Genomic DNA, 21,936 nt, shown 5'->3' with positions numbered 1-21,936 from the left:
TCAAAATGACTTGGTTAACCAAGGTCCTCAGGGGCTTGGTAGGAAACCCTCCAAGATAGCATTTGAAATGAAGTCACTCCATAGACCATTCTGAACACATGATTTTATTACTTTCTTCCCATGGATTTTTTCCATACCACTTCCATCCAGCAACTAACCCAAAGATTATTTTATTTTCTATATTTAATCAGCTCTTGACTTGATGGAGCTAACACTTAAAGGAAACTGAGCATGTCCTAAAGCAGGAACTGATGATATGAGTTATTTTGCATAGCATATGTCAGAGATTTAATACTGTATGTAAAAGCAAAATGTTTTGCTTTAAGGACAATCCACATTCACTGGTACCTGGGGAGCATATATCTAGGGATGTACAAAAGGCACTTACCTTTCGCGGATTATGTTAATGGTTGGGGGGGAGGCGTTCTGTCCCTCCCCCTGGAATCCTGGCCAGCTGGCTGTGCTCCATAGGGATTCTGCAGAGCTGCCGGCCGGCTCCGCCAGCTGCCGGACATCCGGCCGCTGGCTAGCAGGGACGCAAATGGTGGCGGCCGTAGCTGCCGCCGTTTGCGTCCCTGCAGTCAGCCGTGATAGGCTACGTAAATGTTTATGTAGCCTATCATGGCTGACTTAAAACAAAAACAAAAATGCGCGAATGCAAATGGCAGCGGCCATGGGCGTCGCCATTTGCGTATGCGCATTTTTTATTTTTAAAGTCAGACATGATAGGCTACGTAAACATTTACGTAGCCTATCACGTTTTTTTTTAAAACCTAGCTGTGATAGGCTACATAAATCTTTACGTAGCCTATCACTTTTTTTTTTTTTTAAACTGGAAATGGCAGCGGCGGCAGCTGGTCAGAAGACCAGCCGCCGCCGCCGCAGCCACCAGGAAGATCCGCCCAAGGTAAGTCTTGTCCCGGGGGGGGGATGGGGGGGTGGCAGGCTGTTCCTCCACCAATTTTGGGGGGCCGAATGTGCTGGCATTCGGCCTCCCTGAGATCCGTGGCGGAATTTTCATACATCCCTACATATATCATGCAACCATAGACGTAATAGTGTTGTAAAGCATAAACTTCATTTAACCGATGTATGACAATGCACTATAGCAAGGAGCCATCCATCTCATTGGTCCTGGTTAGAATACAAGAGACTGGAACATGGAAAATAGTAGGGATGGCGGAGAATTTCTCCCCGAAACTTCGGGGGGCCGAGCGCCAACGTGTTCGGCCCCCCGAACAAGTTTCAGGGAGAAATCCTCCGCACCCCCCCGCCCCCCGCACCCCCCCCGGGACGGGACTTACCTTCACCGAATGTCCCTCCCGGTGGCTGGTCCGGCCGGCGGTTCGGCGGGTGTTCGAGCGAGGTGGGAGCGGCAGCCGGTCTTTCGACTGGCTGCCGCCGCCGCCGCCATTGCAATGAAAGGAAAAAAAAAAAAGCCCCCTGATAGGCTACGTGACGATTCACGTAGCCTATAACGGCTAGATTTGCAAAGTCAGCCATGATAGGCTACGTGAATCGTCACGTAGCCTATCACGGGTGAGTTAAAAAAAAAAGAAAAAAAAAAGAGTGTACGGATAATGGCGGCCCCCATAGGGAGCCGCCATTCCCGTTCCTTATTTGGTCACTGTAGTCTACGTAAATGTTTACGTAGACTACGGCGAAAATAAGGGCAACGCTATTTGCGTTGCCCTTATTTTCGCCGTAGTCTACGTAAACATTTACGTAGACTACAGCGACTAAATAAGGAACGCGAATGGCGGCTCCCTATGGGGGCCGCCATTTGCGTACGCGCTTTTTTTTTTTAAAGTCACCCGTGATAGGCTACGTGACGATTCACGTAGCCTATCATGGCTGACTTTGCAGATCTAGCCGTGATAGGCTATGTGAATCGTCACGTAGCCTATCAGGGGGCGTTTTTTTTTTAACTTCTGCGTTCGCGGCCGGGCGAGGCGAGGCGCCTCCTCACCGGCCTGAATTTCGGCCGGGCGAGGTGGGAAGCCTCCCCCTGGCCTGAATTTCGGCTGGGCGAGGCCGGAAGCCTCCCCCCCCAGCCTGAACTTCGCGGGGGGAGCAGCGAAGCGCCTCCCCCCAACCGCGAACGGCCTTCGACGACAGGTAAGTGACTTTCGTCCACCCCTAGAAAATAGTTCTGGGTGTAAGATTGTCCTACATCAAGAACTGGTAGAGTATATCTAATTGATGTAGAAAGAGGCATTTTCTATGGCATGCCCACTCACATTTTTAGGTTCAGTTGATCAATGACATCACTCAACTGGTATCTCACATGCCTGGAAGAGAGATAAAAGTTGCTGTATCATTTGCTCTTTCCCTGAACAGATTATACATTAGAAAGGTTTAACTATTGGGGATGGACGGATCTGTCAATCTTGGTCTTACCAAGATTGTAAATTTGTTGAGATCAAGTTCATTCTGTCCTATTTCTGCATGAGCTCATGATCTTTGTTTTTTTTTAAAACCATACAAAATTTATATGCATTTTTCATAATGTATTAGGGATGTACGAAAGTCACTTACCATTTCGCGGATTCATTCGCGGCAGGGGGGAGGCACTCTATCCTTCCCCCTGGAATCCTCGATGGGGGGGAGGCACTCCGGTCGCCCCCCCGGAATCCTACCCGGCTGGCTCCGCTCTGCGGCGATTCCGTGGAGCCGCCGGCCGGCTCCGCTCACGGCCAGACATCCGGCTGCTGGGCAGTAGGGATGCAAATGGTGGTGGCCGTAGCTGCCGCCACTTGAGTCCCTGTAGTGAGCCGTGATAGGCTACGTAAGTATTTATGTAGCCTATCATGGCAGGCTTAAAAAAAAAGCGTATGCAAATGGTGGCGGCTACGGCAGCCACCATTTGCATTCTGTATTTTTCGCTGTTTTAGCGTAATGTTATTACGTAGGCTACCATATTACGTATGGTAGGTGCCATTTGCGTTCCCCTTTTTTTGGCTGTAATAGCCTACATAAATATATACATAGGCTAAAACAGCGAAAAATACAGACTGCAAATGGCGGCCGCCGTAGCTGCCGCCATTTGTATATGCGTTTTTTTTTTTAAGCCTGCCATGATAGGCTACATAAATACTTACATAGCCTATCACGGCCTCCACAGGGACGCAAAAGGCATCCCTGCATTAGCTGTGATAGGCTACATATGCATTTATGTAGCCTATCACGGCTGTGAAGAAGAAGCAAATGGTGGCCGCCCTGCGGCCGCCATTCACAAATCGGCGCTGATGGGAGCAGGTAAGTGCTCCGTTTCGTGTGACTTTCATGGGGTGGGGGGTGAGGGCTTCGTCCTGCCCAACTTTCGTGGGGGGGTGGGGGCTTTGTTCCATGATGGATTTTGGGGGGCTGAATGCACTTGCATTCAGCCTCACCAAGATCCGTCACGGAATTCTCTGACATCCCTATAATGTATGCACTAATGTACACATTTTTGTGCAATTTTAAAAGTGCACTTTTTTTTATTAATGCACCTATTGATGAATGCATGTTTGTGCACATTTTGGAAATCTGTGCATTTTCTTTGCACGTTTTTCAAATGTGTGCATGTTGCTGTCTTTTGTTTTGAGGAATACATTGCAAGCTCAGAAAGGTATGTTTTTTTGACTGCAAGTTGTGTTCTGGTCCTTGTTCAGGTCTGGGAGGTGCACATTGGGTAAATCTGTAAAATAAATCTTATATAAGAATACGGTAGTGTAAGGCTTATTAATAGAGATCTGCCAGACCAATTTTGCTCATTTTTGTTTTAATCTGAAGCATGAGCAGTGTAGACATGCAGAAATTTTTGAAACTTTGAAAAAGTTGAAAGCTCAAGCTTTGGGCAGCTCAGGAAGGGAGAAAAGAGAGGGATGAGGCAAAGGGGAGGTTAATGCATATGTGCCACACTGTACATGTAATGTAACATGAGACATAGTGTGTGTGTGCACGTGCTTGCTCCTGTGAGCTCTTAGTGTGCTGAGTGAATGAAACGCCAGGCACAGAATGTTGGGAAAGGGACTAAAAAACCGTCAGTTGGTGATAGAGGAGGAGGAAGAGAAGCTGAGGAGAAAGACCTGAAAGGACACCAAAGGAAGAAGAGAGAGAAAAACAAGAGACAAAAACAGACAAGACACCAGAAAGAGGAGGTAAAGTTGACATGAAGCAACAGAATCAACAGACTGGAAGAAACCTGGGTTGTTTTTTCAATTAATTTAATTTTATAGATTTTTTTTTAAACACATGTTCAAATTTTGGAACGTCAAAAAAATTCAAAGCTCAAGCATTAATAGCAAAACAGTACGTTTCTTGGCTCAGTGCCAAAGAGTCTCCTATTTGTCAGTGGTTCAGTGTCAGTATATTATTTGCTCCAGACCAAACAGCATCTGATCTGATACCACATGTCTTTAACCTCAAACTTCAAAAAATGGTAAATGATCTTTTTTAATAATAATATTAATAATAATAATAATAATAATAATAATAATAATAATTTTTGTTTTGTTTTCACCTTTGCTGGTTTATTTGTAGTACATTTATTTTAAAAGGGTAGAATTGTTCCAGTCGCACTGGAAATGGGCAAATATATTTTTATCCAATCATTCTGAGACTACTAGCCCCCATGGTGCCAAGGAAATAAATAAAAGCTTTGATGGAGCAAATTCCTAACACATCCCTATTCCCTTCTGATGTCAGGTATGGAAATATATATCATAGTGGAGGGTGACTTGGGCTAAAAGAGCATTACTTTCTCTATTACCTTACCTGAGCAAAGTAACATGAACAAGGCTATTATTTCAGAATGTTGATCTTGTGATCAACAATACAAGATCCTTATTGAAACAAGGCAGATATGTGCAGATATTTGGTGGGAAGCTTCAGTCTGTTTCCCGCCTCCCAGCTGAGCAGAGCAGAGCAGAGCAGAGTAAGCTGGTCCAGCTGGTCCAGGGACTACAGAAGCAAGCAAGCTCCAAGAGAGTGAGTGACCAGAGCGAGCGAACAGGGGGAGCAAACAGGAGTTGGCCAGGGGAGTTGCAGTGGTAGAAGAGACAAAGGAGACAAAGGAGACAAAGGAGACAGAGGCTAAGAGGTAAGTGGGCTGCAGGAAGCCCAGGGGGCTGCCTTTATCCTTCCGAGTGGCTGTGAGCTCACCAGGTGCTTCTGAGTGCTCCAACTGAATTGGGGATGTGTGGCCTGAGTACTCCCAGCAGCTGAGCGGGTGGGAAGCTTCAGTCTGTTTCCTGCCTCCCAGCTGAGCAGAGCAGAGCAGAGCAAGCTGCTCCAGCTGGTCCAGGGACTACAGAAGCAAGCAAGCTCCCAGAGAGTGAGCGACCAAGGGGAGCAAACAGGAGTTGGCCAGGGGCGTTCGGAAGGGGAGGTCAAGGGGGAGGCCCCTAATTTTTTTTCATTTTTTCATTTCATTTTATTTTTTAACTAACTTTTTTTCATTTATTTGTCTTGTAACACACACTTCCACACCAGTGGGACTCTGCTTTTAACCTCTACTGAGTAGAGGAGCAGGTGCAGGCTAGTCTAGAACAATCACAAAGCTAGACACAAAAAGGGAAAAGAGGCTATGGAAGGACAAGACTCTCCTGTGGTGGTGACCTGCAAGGTGTGTGCCATGTTTGTTTTCTTGCCTGAGAACAACATGGCCTACACCTGCAACAGGTGCAAGTTGATCACGCTGCTGGAAGAAAAAGTAAGTGGACTGGAGCGGAGACTGTCGACCCTCCGGGGAATAAGAGAACACAAAGAGTTCTTGGACAGAATGGGGGAACTACAGCAGCAAAGGGAAGACCAGAAGCTTGAAGAGCAACAGCAAGCTGAGGCAGTGGAAAATGCTGAGGTGAAGAAAAATGGAGTAGAGGATACTGCTGTCAAGGGCTCCTTGGAGGCCTCTCTCAGTCTAATCCAGTAGCTAAGTCCAGACACAGACAAAGGGATTCCTTTCAAAGCTTTATTCTTCTTTTACAACTTAACAACTCTACTGTTTGCAACTAGATCTGAGCAGCACAGTACCTATGCCCTAAGTTGGAACAGTTGGTCCCTGTTCGAAAGGGAATTACTGGCAGACCCCTGAACTTAAGGACTAGGGATAGTCCCTCCCCTTTTCCCTTGGATCCTCTGGGCGCAGCTGTTGTTTGCACACCAACTGGGCACTACGCCTCCTTTCTGCACCCTCCATTTGGCGCCGCTTTCTGCGTTGGTGTCGCGCGTCCACCAAGTCTGCTATCCACGCTCTGTCACACAAATTGAGATGTGACTGAAAGGTTGCCTGCACTCATAAAGCCCACTGATAGGTATCCCTTTCTTCTCATCCATGTGGGAACAAATGATACCGCCAAGTGGAGCTACGAAGAAATCACGTCAGACTTTGAAGCTTTGGGAAGGAAACTCAAGAACTTTGGGGCCCAGATAGTTTTCTCATCCATCCTTACAGGAGTTAGAAGAGGGATAGAAAGGGAACGAAAAATACTCTGGGTGAATGACTGTCTATGAAGGTGGTGCCGACGAGAGAGATGTGGATTCTGGGACCACGGGCTATACTTCCTGGAAGATGAGCTGTTGACAAGGGATGGGTTGCACCTCACAGTGGCTGGGAAGAATGTATTTGGCCACAGCATGAAGAACTTCATCAGGAGGGCTTTAAACTGAATCCTATGGGGAAGGGAGATGTAATGTTGGGGGTAACAATGGACGTAGGCTCATGCACTGCAACGGAGAGAACAGCTCTGATAGCACCCAATAATAGTCTTCAGACACATGTAGGAAGAAAGCCAGACTATGCAGCACATGGTCTTCGATGTCTTAATAGGGATGGACGAAAGTCCCTTACCTTATCCCGCAGCTTGCTTCGCGGTGGGGGGGAGGCGCTCCATCCCTCCCCCCGAAATTCTGGGCGGGGTGGGAGGCGCCCCATCCCTCCCCGCCAAAATTCTGGCCGGGGGGAGGCGCCCCGTCCCTCCGGCTGAAATTCTGGCTGGGGGGGAGGCGCCCCATCCCTCCGGCCACGAATCTCATCTCCTGCCGGGACGCAAATGGCAGTGGCCATAGCCGCCGCCATTTGCGTCCCTGCAGTCAGCCATGATAGGCTACGTAAATCCTTACGTAGCCTATCATGGCTGACTTTGGGGAAAAAAATAAAGCGCATATGCAAATGGCAGTGCCCATGGGTGCTGCCATTTGCGTTCCTTATTTGGGCACGTGAAGTCTACGTAAACATTTACGTAGACTACGGTGAAAATAAGGGCAATGCTATTTGCGTTCCCCTTATTTTCGCCGTAGTCTACATAAATGTTTACGTAGACTACACGTGCCCAAATAAGGAACGCAAATGGCGGCACCCATGGGCGCCACCATTTGCATACGCACTTCCCCCCCCCCAAGTCAGCCGTGATAGGCTACGTAAGGATTTACATAGCCTATCATGGTGTTTTTTGAAAATCTAGCCGTGATAGGCTACGTAAATCGTTACGTAGCCTATCATGTTTGTTGTTGTTGTTTTTTTTTACTGGGAAATGGTGGCGGTGGCGGCAGCGGCCGGTCGGAAGACCAGCCGCCGCCGCCCCGCCGCTGCACTGCCGCCATGAGCCGCCAGCACCAGGGACATTCGCGCAAGGTAAGTCCCATCCCGGGGGGTGGCGGGGGGGGTGCCGGACCATTTCTCCACCAATTTCGGGGGGCCGAATGCGTTGGCATTCGGCCTCCCGGAGTTTCGTGGAGAAATTCTTCGACATCCCTACTATATACTAATGCCCAGAGTATGGGAAACAAACAGTACGAACTTGAACTCTTGTATTGAGGGAAATTATGACTTGATAGGTATAACTGAGACTTGGTGGGATGACTCGCATGACTGGAATACAGCAATTGAAGGATATAACTTGTTCAAAAAGAACAGGAGGAACAGAAAGTGAGGTGGGGTTGCACTGAATGTGAAAAATACATATCTCTGCACAGAAATACAGGAGGATGAGCTTGGTAGCTCTAGGGATGGATGGAACACTTACCTTCCATTCTGTTCTGTTTCCACTGGGGGGGAGGAGGTGCTCTGTCCCTCCCCCCCAGAATCCTGCCTGGCTGGTCCGCTCCACGGCCAAGCCAGGGAGCCGCTGGCTGGCTCCGGCCGCCCGCAGCCGGACATCTGGCCGCTGGGCAGCCTGCAGGGACACAAATGGCGGCTGCCGTAGCTGCCGCCATTTGCATCCCTGTATTTAGCCATGATAGGCTACGTAAGTATTTAGTATTAGTATTTAGTACTAGTATTAGCATTTAGTAAGTATTTACATAGCTTATCACGTCTGGGTAGGTTAAAAAAAAAAAGCGTATGCAAATGGTGGCAGCTACAGCCACCTCCATTTGCGTTCCTTATTTTTCGCTGTCTTAGTCTACGTAAATATTTACGTAGACTATTACAGTGAAAAGAAAGGGGAACTCAAATAGCGTCGTGGGCAAATAGCGTCGTGGGAGGAGGTGCAGGGAATGCTGATCAGATTTGCAGATGACACAAAATTGGGCGGGATAGCTAATACTTTGGAAGACAGAAACAAAATTCAAAGTGATTTGGATAGCCTGGAGCACTGGGCAGAAAACAACAGAATGACACTTAATAGGGATAATGCCAAGTTCTGCACCTAGGCAAAAGAAACCAAATGCACAGTTACAAGATGGGGGATACGTGGCTCAACAACACTACAAGCAAGAAGGATCTTGGAATTGTTGTAGATCACAAGCTGAATATGAGCCAACAATATTTTGTGGCTGCAAAAAAGGCAAATGCTCTTTTGGGCTGCATTCATAGAAGCATAGCTTCCAAATCCCGGGAAGTACTAGTTCCCCTCTACTCAGCACTGGTTAGGCCTCATCTGGAGTACTGTGTCCAGTTCTGGGCACCACACTTTAAGAAGGATGCAGACAAACTGGAGAGGGTTCAGAGGAGGGCAAGAAAGATGATCAGGGGACTGGTAACAAAGCCCTATGAAGAGAAACTGAAAGAACTGGTCATGTTTAGCCTTGAGAAGGGAAGACTGAGGGGAGATATGATAGCGCTCTTCAAGTACTTGAAAGGTTGTCATCACAGAGAAGAAGGCCAGGATCTCTTCTCCATCATCCCAGAGTGCAGGACACGCAATAATGGGCTCAATTTACGGGAAACCAGATTCCAGCTGAACATCAATAAAACCTTCCTGACTGTTAGAGCAAGACGACAATGGAATCAATCCCCTAGGGAGGTGGTGGGCTCTCCCACACTGGAGGCATTCAAGACGAGGCTGGACAGCCATTTGTCAGGGATGCTCTGACTTGGATTCCTGCATTGAGCAGGGGTTGGACTCGATGGCCTTGTAGGCCCCTTCCAGCCCTATTATTCTATGATTCTATGTAGTTTGCCTGCTCCTTGTAAGCTCAGTGTAAGGTGGCGGTATGAGTATCACCACTAGAAATGTTATCTACCCTTATTATCTCACATCTGAGGGGCTAACAAGAGTGTTACTAAGATGTTTACAATCAAAACACATGTGGCTCAAGTGATAAAAGGGAGCAGAGGCATCTGATCTCCAAGGATATGAAGACAATGCAGCCTTGACGAGGAAGAGATGGATCTTATTCTTGAAAACGGTTTGGCAGGCTGGGAATGGGCAAATAAGCCTGGCCAATTGTTCAGATTGTGAGCTCAGGAGGAGAGGGAAAGACAAAATGAAAAGGTGATCATATCAAACCGCACTCTCCAGTGAAAGAGACATTTGTTTCAATAAATCTTTTATGACTCTTCCCCCCACACACACACACTTGAAGATGAAATGTAGCAAGTTGCCAGTGACTGATGGGTCAGGAGAATTTCTGCAAGTAAGCAAGAGCTCCAGGGAGCCTTGGGCCAGGATCTGCACAAAGGCAATTTAAGGAGCTGTGTGGAATTTAAAGACCATTGTTGCCTATGCTACTGAAAAAAGCTCAAGGAGTCCAGCTGAACTGGGCCCCAGTGCCATCCGTCGATTCTAACTCCTGCTTCGTGCTGCCACCCAAGTATCCATGCAGTGGCTCTGAAGCTTGGGCCACAATTGCTCCTGTGTTGTGCCATCTTGGTGTGTCAGACTAATGGTGTGTATCAATTTTTATACATTCATATACATTTTGTTATAGGGATACATGCTGAAAGAGTAACACAGTAGGCAGTGATGCAGCTAAATAATTTCAGAGCCTGGATCTTATCCCCTGCCGCTTTAGATGGGCATGTGCATTACCTCCATTGTAAAGCACACAACAAACATTTCTCTTTCCCTTCACCCCTACCACCATTCCAGATGTAAAAACTTCTTCTGCATCCCTGGATCCTAACAACAACAAAACTGTTTGCCAACCCTGACTTAAAAACAACAACAGCAACAACAACTCTGAGTAGGTGCAGTTTTGTATTTTAAACTCACTTATAAAGTTATCATAACTGCAGGAATAGAATGGAATTGACTGCTGCTGCTGCCTTTTAAGTGGTCATTGAGCGGGGGTGGACTTTGGCCCCACAGCAGGGCACCATGTTTCAGAGTCCATGATGAGTATTTTCCATCAACTAGCTCTCAATACCCACCAGTCCTCTTCTTAAACTTTTTGTAGTTTCTTCTTCCACATGAAATTACACAGGCGAAACAGATTGTTTCCTTCTGCTTAAAGAAAAGTTCTGTTGGTGCATTGTCCATACTTATTTCTTCTTCTTTTGTGAGTTACTGTCCCCAAATACACTACACATATACTTGTTTAGTGCTGTTGCTAAGGAAAGCTGCCCTTCATTTTTTGGTATTTAATTACTTTTTGGATATTATGGGTTTAAGTCGAGGTTGGACTCGATGGTCTTATAGGCCCCTTCCAACCCTACTATTATGTGTGTTATTCTGTGTAAATCTTTGTGTGTGTGTGTGTGTGTGTGTGTGTGCTAGTCAGTTTCAACCAAAAGCTTAACAGAGGTCAAAAGTTTAGTTAGAATGTAGTGGTCCGCAAGTTGTGCTCAGGAAGCCAGGGGATTATAAGGTTCAACAGAAGGTCAGAGAAATTTGGAAAAGTTTTAAATGTGGAAATAGAAACTTAGTTTGCAGAAATGAACAAGAATATCCTCCTGATTGATTGATGTTGGGAAGGAAAACATTTTAATGGATAAAAGGCAAAATTACAGATGGGCAGAGAGGCAGAGAGAGGAAAAGAGAGAGGGAAGGAAGGGAAGAAGCACAGAGTCCTAGAGGAAAGAGTCACACTGGAACTGGAGAACTGATGGAGAGAGTTAGACCAATGACAGTAAGATATTGCTTGGATAAGGGAGCAGGATAAAATAGAGACACAGTTTAGTTATGTTAATTGGATGCATTCATCCCTTGGTGCTTTATTACCTCATTGCTCAAATGTATTCCATTCTGTGTTGTGTGTATCCATTCAAATTTTAAAACTTCTTCCTATTGATATTTTTCGTCAGTAAAATTTAAACCTTGTTATTTGAAATTTTGTGGTCTCCTTTCAGAGGGTTATCCACCACACATAGGGCCATCCCCTACGCTACCATAGGTAGATACCTCAGATCCAAAGAGGGTTTTAAGGGTTGTTTGGTGGAGGTAGCCAGAGGAAAAGATTTCCATCTGGTGGCAGTGAAAAAGGCCACAGGAAGCAAAGAGCAAAAAAAGAGTGCAAGCACCCTGTTTTGCCTGTTTTCCTTTCCACTCGCAGCTCAGGGTGTTCCTGCTCCATGACAGGCAGCCAATAGAGGAGCAAAAGTCATGTTTTCAAGAGGGATGTCCAAGGATGAAAAGGTCCATTTGCTGCATTGAATGTTGTCCTTTGTTTCCTGTGGATGCATCATCAGGTGCTCTAAGCTTTGACTTGTTAGTTCCAGATTCCTTTTGTTGTCAGTGTCATTAAACCCTTTCAATCTTCAACCTACCTGATTGATTCCATATCATAGTTGTTTCCCATTGGTAATCTGTTCTTCATCTGTGGAAAGCAAGCAGGAATTACTCTTCTGCTGCTTATTAAATATAAACTGTGACCATAGCAACACATGCTTCTTTTTAATTGAACCTGTATACCCATCACTTAGTCCCCAAGCCATCTTCATAGTTGACTGCAGGCACATTTCTTATCATATCACCCTGACCTTTATTTCCTGTTCTCATATACATTTAATAATTTTTCTTTTTTCCTTGTAGCATACAGAATTTATTATTCAGCCAAAAAAGAAAAAAAATGAAAGAAAAAAATGAAAGAAAAAAGAAAAGAAAAAGAAAACACCTTCTTTAGCATTGCCCTTAATTAACCACCCTTGCTTTATTTTCTTTTGCTTATCACTTTGGAATCTAAACACACTGAGACAATCTGACAGTCCCTGGTACACCTCTTGCCTTCATCAATGCCAGCCAGGCAGCCAGGCACAACCAGATAAGAAAAAATGGAATTCCTTATCTCTTATAAAAACACACACACAAAAGGTCAAGGTTAACAGGAATAGAGAAGACCCTACAAAACAGCAACAACAACAACAAATATTTTTCAAATCACCATGGCAACAATATAGTGCATCATGGGAGGCCAGGAGAGGAGGGCCTATTCTGTTCTTGCAGCAATCTTTCCACTTCGTTACCCTCTTTATCAAGTATCTCTACATTGGGCTGAGTGTATATATGTGTCATGGAGCAGTGCAGATGATTCAAATACACAATGACCTCTTCAGTGGGAACTGGAGTTCCTTGCAGGAGTTTCAGCATCTCCCCCTCTGCTTGTTTTCCTCTCATCTCCTATTCGCATGACCTCACTGTCCCTGGCTTCCCCATCAAAACCTGTGTAACTGGTGAGCTATGAAGGGTGGATCAAAACTCAGGAAAATATCTACTTCAGCAGTGCTTTGGCAGTCAAGACCCCAGCTGTCAGAGTTGTGTGTCTCTGAGGAAGATGAATGACTATTGTAATATAAAATAAAATACAATACAATAAAAATGGAATGAGGATAAAAAGGGACAGAGACAGGCAGATTGACCTGGCTTTGATCCCTTTTTAATTTCATATAGATGAACAGGTTTGTCCCATGCCATTTTAACAAAAAGCTTATGTTTGGGTAGTCTGACCTTGACAGGAGGGAAGGAAAGGATGAAAGAGAGAGACAGAGATTGTAAAATAAATATTTTAATTATATTCATTAGGTCTTAATAACTGGTCATGATTCTGAAATATGCCTATTGGACAATACAAGAGTGAAATATTAAGTCCACAGAAGTCAATCATAGTCCTCCTTCACTTGAAAAGAATCCTCAATTCATGGCCAGAATGTGGAAAACATCATTCTTTCTGAACCTCTACTCCAGCCTGGGGGCCATCTACATGGGACTGCTTTCAATGTTCACTCCGTCGTAACTACGCAGCATTGCAGCTGCGAATTAGCTTCTGCTGCAGTACATGCACAATTTACTGTGGACTTCTCCAATGGAAAAATCTGCTGTGCCCTGAAACATGGCTGTTAAAGTGAAGTAAACTGTGGCACTTAACTACTCCTTTTTTTAACCATTATATTTAAATGTGCAGCTGCGCAGCCACGTGAGGGTGGGGGTGCGACACTTCAGGTTTCAGTGGCTCTTTGATTCGCCGTTTTAGCCTACGTAAATATTTACGTAGGCTAAAACGGCGAATCAAAAAGGAACATAAATTCCTTTATTTATGGATGTCCGGCTGGATGTCTGGCTGCGGGCAGAGCTGACCAGTGGCTCTGCGGAATCCCCGTGGAGTGGAGCCAGCCGGGCAGGACTCCGGGTGGAGGGACGGAGAGCCTCCCCCCCACCGCGAAGCAGATCCGCGAAACGGTAAGTGACTTTCGTACATCCCTAATATGGACTGGACTCTACCCATTCAAGTGACTTTTCCCATTCAGAGGGAATCACTTGCTAGTGTCACTGGCAGCTGTCTGCTCCACAGGCAACTTTGTATGGGGTGAGGTTGCACCACCTAATTTCTGCTTGTGACTCCATCCATCCATCCATCCATCCATCACATTTGTATTCCATCTTAGGCTAACCAATCAACTTTAAACAATAAATTTGCTAGTGAAATAATTGACATAGTGATAAGACATCATACATAATAATTAACATACACATTACATTTGCAATGATCAAATGCTAAAACAACAGAGTATGAAAAGGAACAGATCTTTGGGTATGAAACTGCCTGCATTCCCTTGCATTTATACAAGTGAGTGTTCTGAATCAGAATAGACTAATTGTGTAGAATTGCAAATGATGAGACTAACACATCCAAAGATTCTTCAGACATTTGTTGCTGTATTCCTGAAGAACCAGAGCAGAGAACTGGGTATGTGGCTTGACATAAGAAGAAAAATGTAATTTCATATTCAGCCAGGGGCTGCAGGCAGCCACATGTCCTGGATCTAGAGAATGAGTAGTGCTGACTAGCGTGATCAAAAGAATACATGTCCTATATTATGTTCATAGTAAAAGCTATTTACACTCATATTGGAACTCTGTGGGCAATGTGCTAGAGTTGAGGCCTCCCTACTTTTATATCCACCATGTTATTTACCATGTTAATAAAGCTTCTATATTTTACTCCCACCATGGTTATTTTATTAAGTAGTCCTGTGGCATCTTCCATGCTGTGCTTGTCAGTGTCACATTGTTTCTCTATGAAAAAAGGTGCACGACGGAAAGAAAATGGGGCCTGGGAGTTGAAACAGGAATCTGACTAATATCTTATCTCCTCTCTCTCTCCCTCTCCCTCTCTCTCTTTCTCTCTCTCCCCCTCTCTCCAGTGTTTTTCACAGGTCAGAAATCAATTAAGGGCATATTTCAATGGGAACACTTTAAACAATGTAATATTTCATTAAATATTACTGCAAGCTCCATCAGACTTGCAGTCCAAGTGTGAATTACACAATTACCCTGATTCTTTTAAAAGGTTTCTCTAAGCTTACAGGCAATATAATGGGGGATGCTCAATGCGTAGCTAATTCTGGGGAGAGTAAATTTATTGAAACTCATATTCATTTGTGCTTATATACTGCTCTGATGTATAATATATGCTTCTCTTCCCCACACAGTGTCCACTTACTACAGCTGCGTGGACTTCCTTGTGACACCATATGTCAATAAAAACAAGGAATGAATGGGTGAAATAATTCCTGGGGACATGGAAATCAGCCAAACACAAGCCTGTCGAGGTTTTCTGAATTTCACATTCCAAACTCAGTTCGTCTTGTGTCTGTATCAGATTGCTACCTTCCCCATCCCCACCCCACTTTTTTTGCATGAAAATCACAAAGTACTTGGGTGTGTACTTGAGTGCACATTCAAAAGTATGCAATCTTCTCCCATTGATTAAAGAGGGTTTGTGCACACATGCATCATTTTTGAATGATGTATACATTTTTGAACACATTTTTCCCTTCACGAACAGCATCATAACCTTGGGAATGTATGAGCTTTGACTGCAAACAGTGCTTGCATTCGGATTTGGGTTCAGCAGGTGCAGAGGGGATAATTGCTGGTCATAAATGAACTGAAACAAATTTCTCATTCATCCCTAGTAATTTCCCGGAACAACAACTTGTTGTATGATCTCATCAAGAGCCTTGGGAGCTTAATGTGATTTGGAATGTGAAATGACGGGGATGCACATTATCACTGATGTGTTATGAAGTCATCAGATATGTGTACCTATGCATTCTGGTGTCAGAAGTTACCCTTTTAGAAGATATGTAATAAATCCACAGCTGATGTGGCCCTGGCTTTAGGCAACAGAAGTGTTATTTTGCTGAGAAATAAGGGCAAATGACCACATTTCAGAAATCAAATGTTTTGGAGTCTATCAAATATGGAGACCCATCAAGATCATTCATTGTGCCCAGACCATGTATTGATATGAATGCTATTTTTCAGGTGGAAAAATATGTCAAATTGGGCCATTTACAATAGTATGTTTGTCATGCACACACACACATATATATATATGCATTATGTTTGTTGATTTTTACAAACCAGATTTATCATTTGTGATTTCTCTGCTTAACCTGCCCTTCAGCTGTCTTCTATCCCTTATCTCTTGTTTTCTCCTATTCAGTTTGGAAAGGAAGTTGCTGGGAAAGTCACTAAGGGAGAACCATCAAGGGTGAAGGTAAACTCTGAGCACCGCTAGGCCTTCAGTTTTGAAAACCAGAATGTAATATCATATTAATGCTAATAAAATACCACCATGTAACCTATTTACTAAGTCTTTAAAACTGATTTCATAAACATTATACCCCTCCCCTCAACACACACATATTCACGGAATGTATAGTGGTGTATAGACATTGTGGGTTAGCCTTGCCTCCCACACAGACATACCCAATGGCCATGCCACCCCTGCCATGCATGAGAATGGGCTCCACATCTGTACCAAAGTATGTGTATAGAGTTCCTCTACATGAGGAGGGATACTTGTCCAATCAGGATCCCCCTGCACATAAAGGATCTCATTCTCTGTGTGTGTACACTGGTACACATATAGAGCCCCTTCTCGTGTGCAAGGAGTATATGGATGGGATGTGTGATCACTGGGCATATCACTGGTCAGGAGCAGAGCTAGCCCATGCAGCCCTGCAACCCCCCCCCCCGCATTCCTTGAATGCATGGGCGGAGGGGTCACCTGAACCATCCCTAATCTCAGCAGGCCTTAAACTACCCTTTAAGATAGACTAGTATTTTGCATTGTTCCCATATTACAGGTAGGGTATTGAAGCTGAGAGATGGTGAATGCCCAAGGCCACCCAATGAATTCATGTCTAGACTGAGATTTGGACTCAGGATTTCCTAGTTAATGTCCTTAACCACTATGCTACACCAGCATAAAATGAGAAAGGAAGAAAATGTTACCTATAAAGAAGGAATCCAGGGTACCATGAGATTAGAGCACTTATCAAGAATAACATGTGATTAAAACTCATGCACACACACAGACACACACACAATGATATACATTCTATGTAAATTGACAGAACATGGACATTCAATTCAAAACTGACAAAAATATTCAAAATTGGATTAACAAAATCAAAATCAAAATCAAAGCAGCAACTGGAACTCTGGGCTGAAGAAAAGGTATAGCCTATGAGGACTATGGATGGAGAAATCAAGGTTTCACTTCCTTCTGCATAGTTTTTTTTTTAAATTCTCAAGTTCTTTTAATCCTGAATATGAAGAGAATTGTGAATTTTGGTAAATTCTTATAAAAAATGAACTGAAATGAAATTGTCACCTGTCTGCACTGGCCAAATTCAATAGGTACAGCTATTCCCAGAATTGGGAAGACCATGTTGTGCCTGCTACCACGTAGGTATTAAAGATGATGATCCTATCAGAAAAAAAGAGGTGGCAAGTATAATTCAGCATCAACATGGATAAATATATGGGGATTCAACCCTGAATAGACAGATACCTTTCACTTTCGGTTCCTCCTACATTCATTTTTTAAAAAAATCTCAAGTTCTTTCTGTACCAAATATGAAGAAATTTGTGAATTTTAATACATTATTATCAAATATGAATTTAATTGAAATTCTCATCCATCCTTGATGAAGAACAGAAGCTGGGGAAATATACTGATGCACCATGTAGGACAACGTTAGCCAAGGATGCATGGGAGATAAGGCTTGTCCCTCAGCAGAGATTGCCAGTCGACCCTGTAAGAACTGAGCACAATGCAGAGGTTAGCAGCCATGTCTTAAGAGAAGCTTCTGGAATCAAAGACAAGCTTGCTGGAAGGAGAGAGAGAAGGGAAGGGACACACACACACACACACACACACACCAGATTATATGGTGAGTGCTTTAGAATGTGTGTGTCCTTTATCATAAGAACACAAGAATTGCCTTGCTAGCTCCAACCAAAGGCCCATCTAATCTCTTTCTTGTAGGGCTGTGCAGGGATCCCCTGATCTGCCTTGAAGGCCACAGGATCTATTTCTAGAAATACAGGGAGTCACCATTTTAAAAATGGCAACTGGAATAGGAAGACAGGTACCATGCATCCCGATGACCCAGTTAAAGAGCTGGGGGCTGGGTGGTGGCGGTGGTGGCGGCAGTGGCATGGCAGGACTACCAGATCACTCGAAGTGTCACTGAAACACTTTGGAGCAACCTGACCAATTTCATGCCACTTTATGCCCCCCCGCCCCGCCTCACCTCAGAAGTGGCATGAAGTATCCCACTTTGGCTTGGAACTTGGGCTTCAGGCCAAAGCAGTGCACAGCCCTAATTTCTAGTCATAGCCCTTCCTCCAAAATGCCCCTGGGATGCTCCCTAGCAGGGTCAGATCATTCCAGACAGGAATATTTGGTTTGTTGATGGTGGAATGAGAAGAAAAGCAGCAGCATAGCTCTCAAGTGCCACCATACAGCTCAGGAGTTGTACAGAAATGTATAACATAATTATGGTGAAGGAAAAACATACAAGTCTAGGAGTCCTGAATCTGCCATCCTATTGCCATGCAAAGGGCAGGAAGATTGAGGCAGTAAGACAGCTGCAGTGCCTTAGTGAAAATGTGAAGGTCAAGCAAGGGTAAGGCGGGTACTTCTCTTCCTTATGGTGATGTTTAAAGTTGTCTGTGCGGTGACCAGGATAGATGGTTTCTGACTGGTTTGCATTTAACAGTATTCTAAGGTGTCTATTGCCCATCTTATTGCTGTCATTTGTCAGTGAAAAATTCTGGCTTCCCACCAGGTTCTTCTAAGAGGGCTCATAGGTTCCTGTGTGTGTCAAGGCCATATAACAGATTTATCTGTTAGAGCACAGTGACCTCCATCTGCTAGCCATCTATCTATCTATCTATCTATCTATCTATCTATCTATCTATCATCTATCTAATCTCCTGTCATATTCCTGACTGCACTGCAAAAGTCCTTAGGTAATTTTGGCTTCAGAGTCTGCACAATTACAGGGGCAGAGGAGCATGTTGGCTGCCTAGAGAAACAACCAGAGAAGTGGCCAAGGTATTCCAACAGAATATTGAGAACTGGAATAAACCTGGAGCTCAGTGGTTAGAAGCTCAGGAGGATTGTACCAGAAGGAATCAATGCAAATAAAAGAATTCATGGAAACAGCTGATTAGTGCTTTGGTGTGGTCAAGGCTTCCATGCGATATAAAACAGAATAGGATTTATTATGACTCTTGAAATCAAACCATTCTTCTTTTGGACCAGTAGCCCCCATGTGAGTGCCTCCAGGTGTATGTATTTATTTTTATTCATTGAGAAATATTTCTTTACCAACTGTCAAGTAAAAAAAAAAAACTTATCCAAGTGTACAACAATAAGTGATACAACTATACAAAAATAACAAAAACATAACCAGTGGCTATCAGCTAAAAGTCAAAATGGCATGCATCACTAATCATTAAATGCTGAGAATATGCAGCATCACCAGTCTTAAAGCCTAACTGGATCATCTGGATGTGTTTAGGGCAGCCATGTGTCCCATTTTACAGAGGACAGTCCTCTGTTTGAAGGGCTGTCTCAGGACGGTTTTTTTTTTAATTATTTGAAGGGCTGTTCAGTCCACATCTAATTTAAAGGCTAAGAACCATAGCAAGGGAGAGCAGGTTGCTCTTTACACCTGGACAACAGACTGAGTAGGCACACAAGTCACCAGGTCCTTCCCCACTATGGTGAGATGCATTGTATTCTATTTCTCTTATAGTCATTATTTCCAGATTTGCATCTATATGTATACATTTATATATGCACATTGTATGCAAATCTGTGTCCTTTTTTGTCCTCCTTTTTGGTGACGCATTTTCTCTTTTGGGGCAATGTGTGAGGGGCCACCATAGAAGTGTTATTTGTATGAGCCAGCACCACCACATGGTTTCAAAAAGTGCCACTGCTTTCACAGAAACTGGAGTGGGTGTTGGATAGACTGCTGATGTGTTAATACCAACTACACCATGTTTCAACCACTGGCCCTGAACCCTTTTGCATTCTAATACTTGTTTGCTAACTCATAATTATGACTCAAAATGGGATTTACATCCTCCTGACCTTGCAGCTGCTAGGTCCTCAATGCCAGACTTTTTTTTCTCCAAGAAAAAAAGTCTTAACATATGGAAAGGGACATGATAACAGGTGGTGAGGAGGGTTCCCTTCTAGGAGAGGCCTTGCAGAGCCTTTTTTGGAAGTGAGCCCCCTGCAGATGTGGTCAAAGCAGCCTCTTTACAGCTTGTTTCGCTCTTGTATGTGTTCACTCATAAGCCTGCTCCCTCTCATTTCCACATTAACCTGCCTTTAAAAAACACACATTTAAAACCATATTTTTAAATATCTTTTCTCCCAAAATATCCATTTCTCAATGTACTTTGATATATCTTTTGTGCTGAGAATTATGTAGGAATATTTAGCAAGCATAAAAGCGGGTGGGTAACTACATTCTCATGAACACATTAGTCCAGGAGCTGTGGATGAGGTCAGTTCATGTCAGAATTCTAGGGATGGATGAATTGGTCAGTTTAATTCAGCTTCTTCCAGTTTTTCATTTTTCCAGTCTTAAATTCAGTTTGCCTTCAACATTGAGAATTTCTCCAGTCTTAAGTTCGGGTTCATCCCAAACTTTGAGAATTTTTTTTAAAATTCACAACATTCACAAACATTATTCTATACATTTCTCTTAATTCATGCATTTTTGCTTGGCATACACATTTTTGCAAGCAATCTTCCTAATATAATGCATTTTTGAACATCATTTCCCCTAATACATGCAGTTTTGTATGCATTTTTTAATTGGAAAACTCCATTGCAAAATTGGGTGATTTTTTAAAAAAAGGATAACTGAATTTTGGTTCACATAGTGGTTCAAAAGTGCAAACTTGGCTATGTTCACATAAAATAAGAACTGAAGACATTTCTCCCCCATCCCTATGGAATTCATAAAGACTGAATTCCCCAAGCATCCTTAGCCCTCCCCGCCACTTCTTACACACACATACACACACACACTCACACTGCAAAGGTAAAGCTTTTGTTTCTGGAGGAAGTGAATGGGGGCTTCAGGAAAGGCAGAGCCATGCCAACCAACTGGGCTTTCCATCTGTTCATATCAAAGACTGCCCCTGCAACCCCTCTCAGGGTTATTTTACTACAGGAAAACTAAAAATCCCCCCCCCATTGGTTTGAGATGAGCCATGATTTCAGTTATTTCTTTTAAATGACTAAAATCCCATCCCAATGAGTCCCCCTCCCCTCCCCAAGCTATGAAAAACCCAGACAGAAATGCAGCTGGCCTAACCCCCTTACAAGCATTAGCCCTTGCTAAAAGTTGACATTTTCACTATCCATTTGCTAAACAATAAATCTCTTTTATGCACAGTCTGATTATCGATTTCCTTTGACCATTGTCTGTCTTACTAGGTGCAGCACTCTACTTCTGATGGCTGCCCACCGTCCAAGGTGAAGCTTCTGAGTCTCCCTCTGGATCCAAGCACTACTTTGGGATGCTTCAATAATGTAAAGCCATCATAAAACCATCATCCACAGCTGTCTAAAGCCAAAGTTATTGCCTTTATTGCTTCTGGAGGGGTGCCGAGAAGCTGGACCATATTGAGGAATGTATTCTGCAAAATAAATTCTGCAAAACATGGCCCCTCCAGGAAATTCCTGACTTGTGTGGTGGATAACTTCCTCCTACAGAAAGTAAAGGAAGGAACTAGAGGACTGGCTATCCTTGACTTTAGCCTAACCAACAGAGAGGACTTAGTGGATAAAGTAGCAGTTACAGGAACTCTGGGGGAAAGTGACCATGTTATACTTGAGTTCTTTGGTTCTAAAGGAAGCAAAAGCTGAGTGTAGTGTGTACCCTGGATTTTAGGAAAGCCAATTTTAATAAACTCAGAACAATGATCAGTAAGGTCCCATGGCAAGTGACTGTAATGAGAAAATGAG

At 43.9% G+C, this 21,936-nt stretch overlaps 1 protein-coding gene across 1 annotated transcript in view; it reads left to right on the top strand.

The window, feature by feature from the left end:
• The window catches only part of LOC146351249 (uncharacterized), a 42,459-nt gene extending 20,814 nt beyond the window's left edge, over positions 1-21,645 (top strand). Inside the window, exons 3-4 of the mRNA XM_084842011.1 lie at positions 16,090-16,143; positions 21,406-21,645. Of these exons, the coding sequence (XP_084698137.1) occupies positions 16,090-16,143; positions 21,406-21,516 (165 nt within the window). The 3' untranslated portion in view covers positions 21,517-21,645. The remainder of the gene's footprint in view (positions 1-16,089; positions 16,144-21,405) is intronic.
• The last annotated feature ends 291 nt before the right edge of the window (positions 21,646-21,936 follow it).

This window comes from Heloderma suspectum, chromosome 3, assembly GCF_057233095.1.
Source record: "Heloderma suspectum isolate Gila_16-S chromosome 3, 16-S_ref, whole genome shotgun sequence".
NCBI lineage: Eukaryota > Metazoa > Chordata > Lepidosauria > Squamata > Helodermatidae > Heloderma > Heloderma suspectum.
Note: the sequence above shows the minus strand (reverse complement) of the source record. Positions and strands in the feature narration are given on the sequence as shown.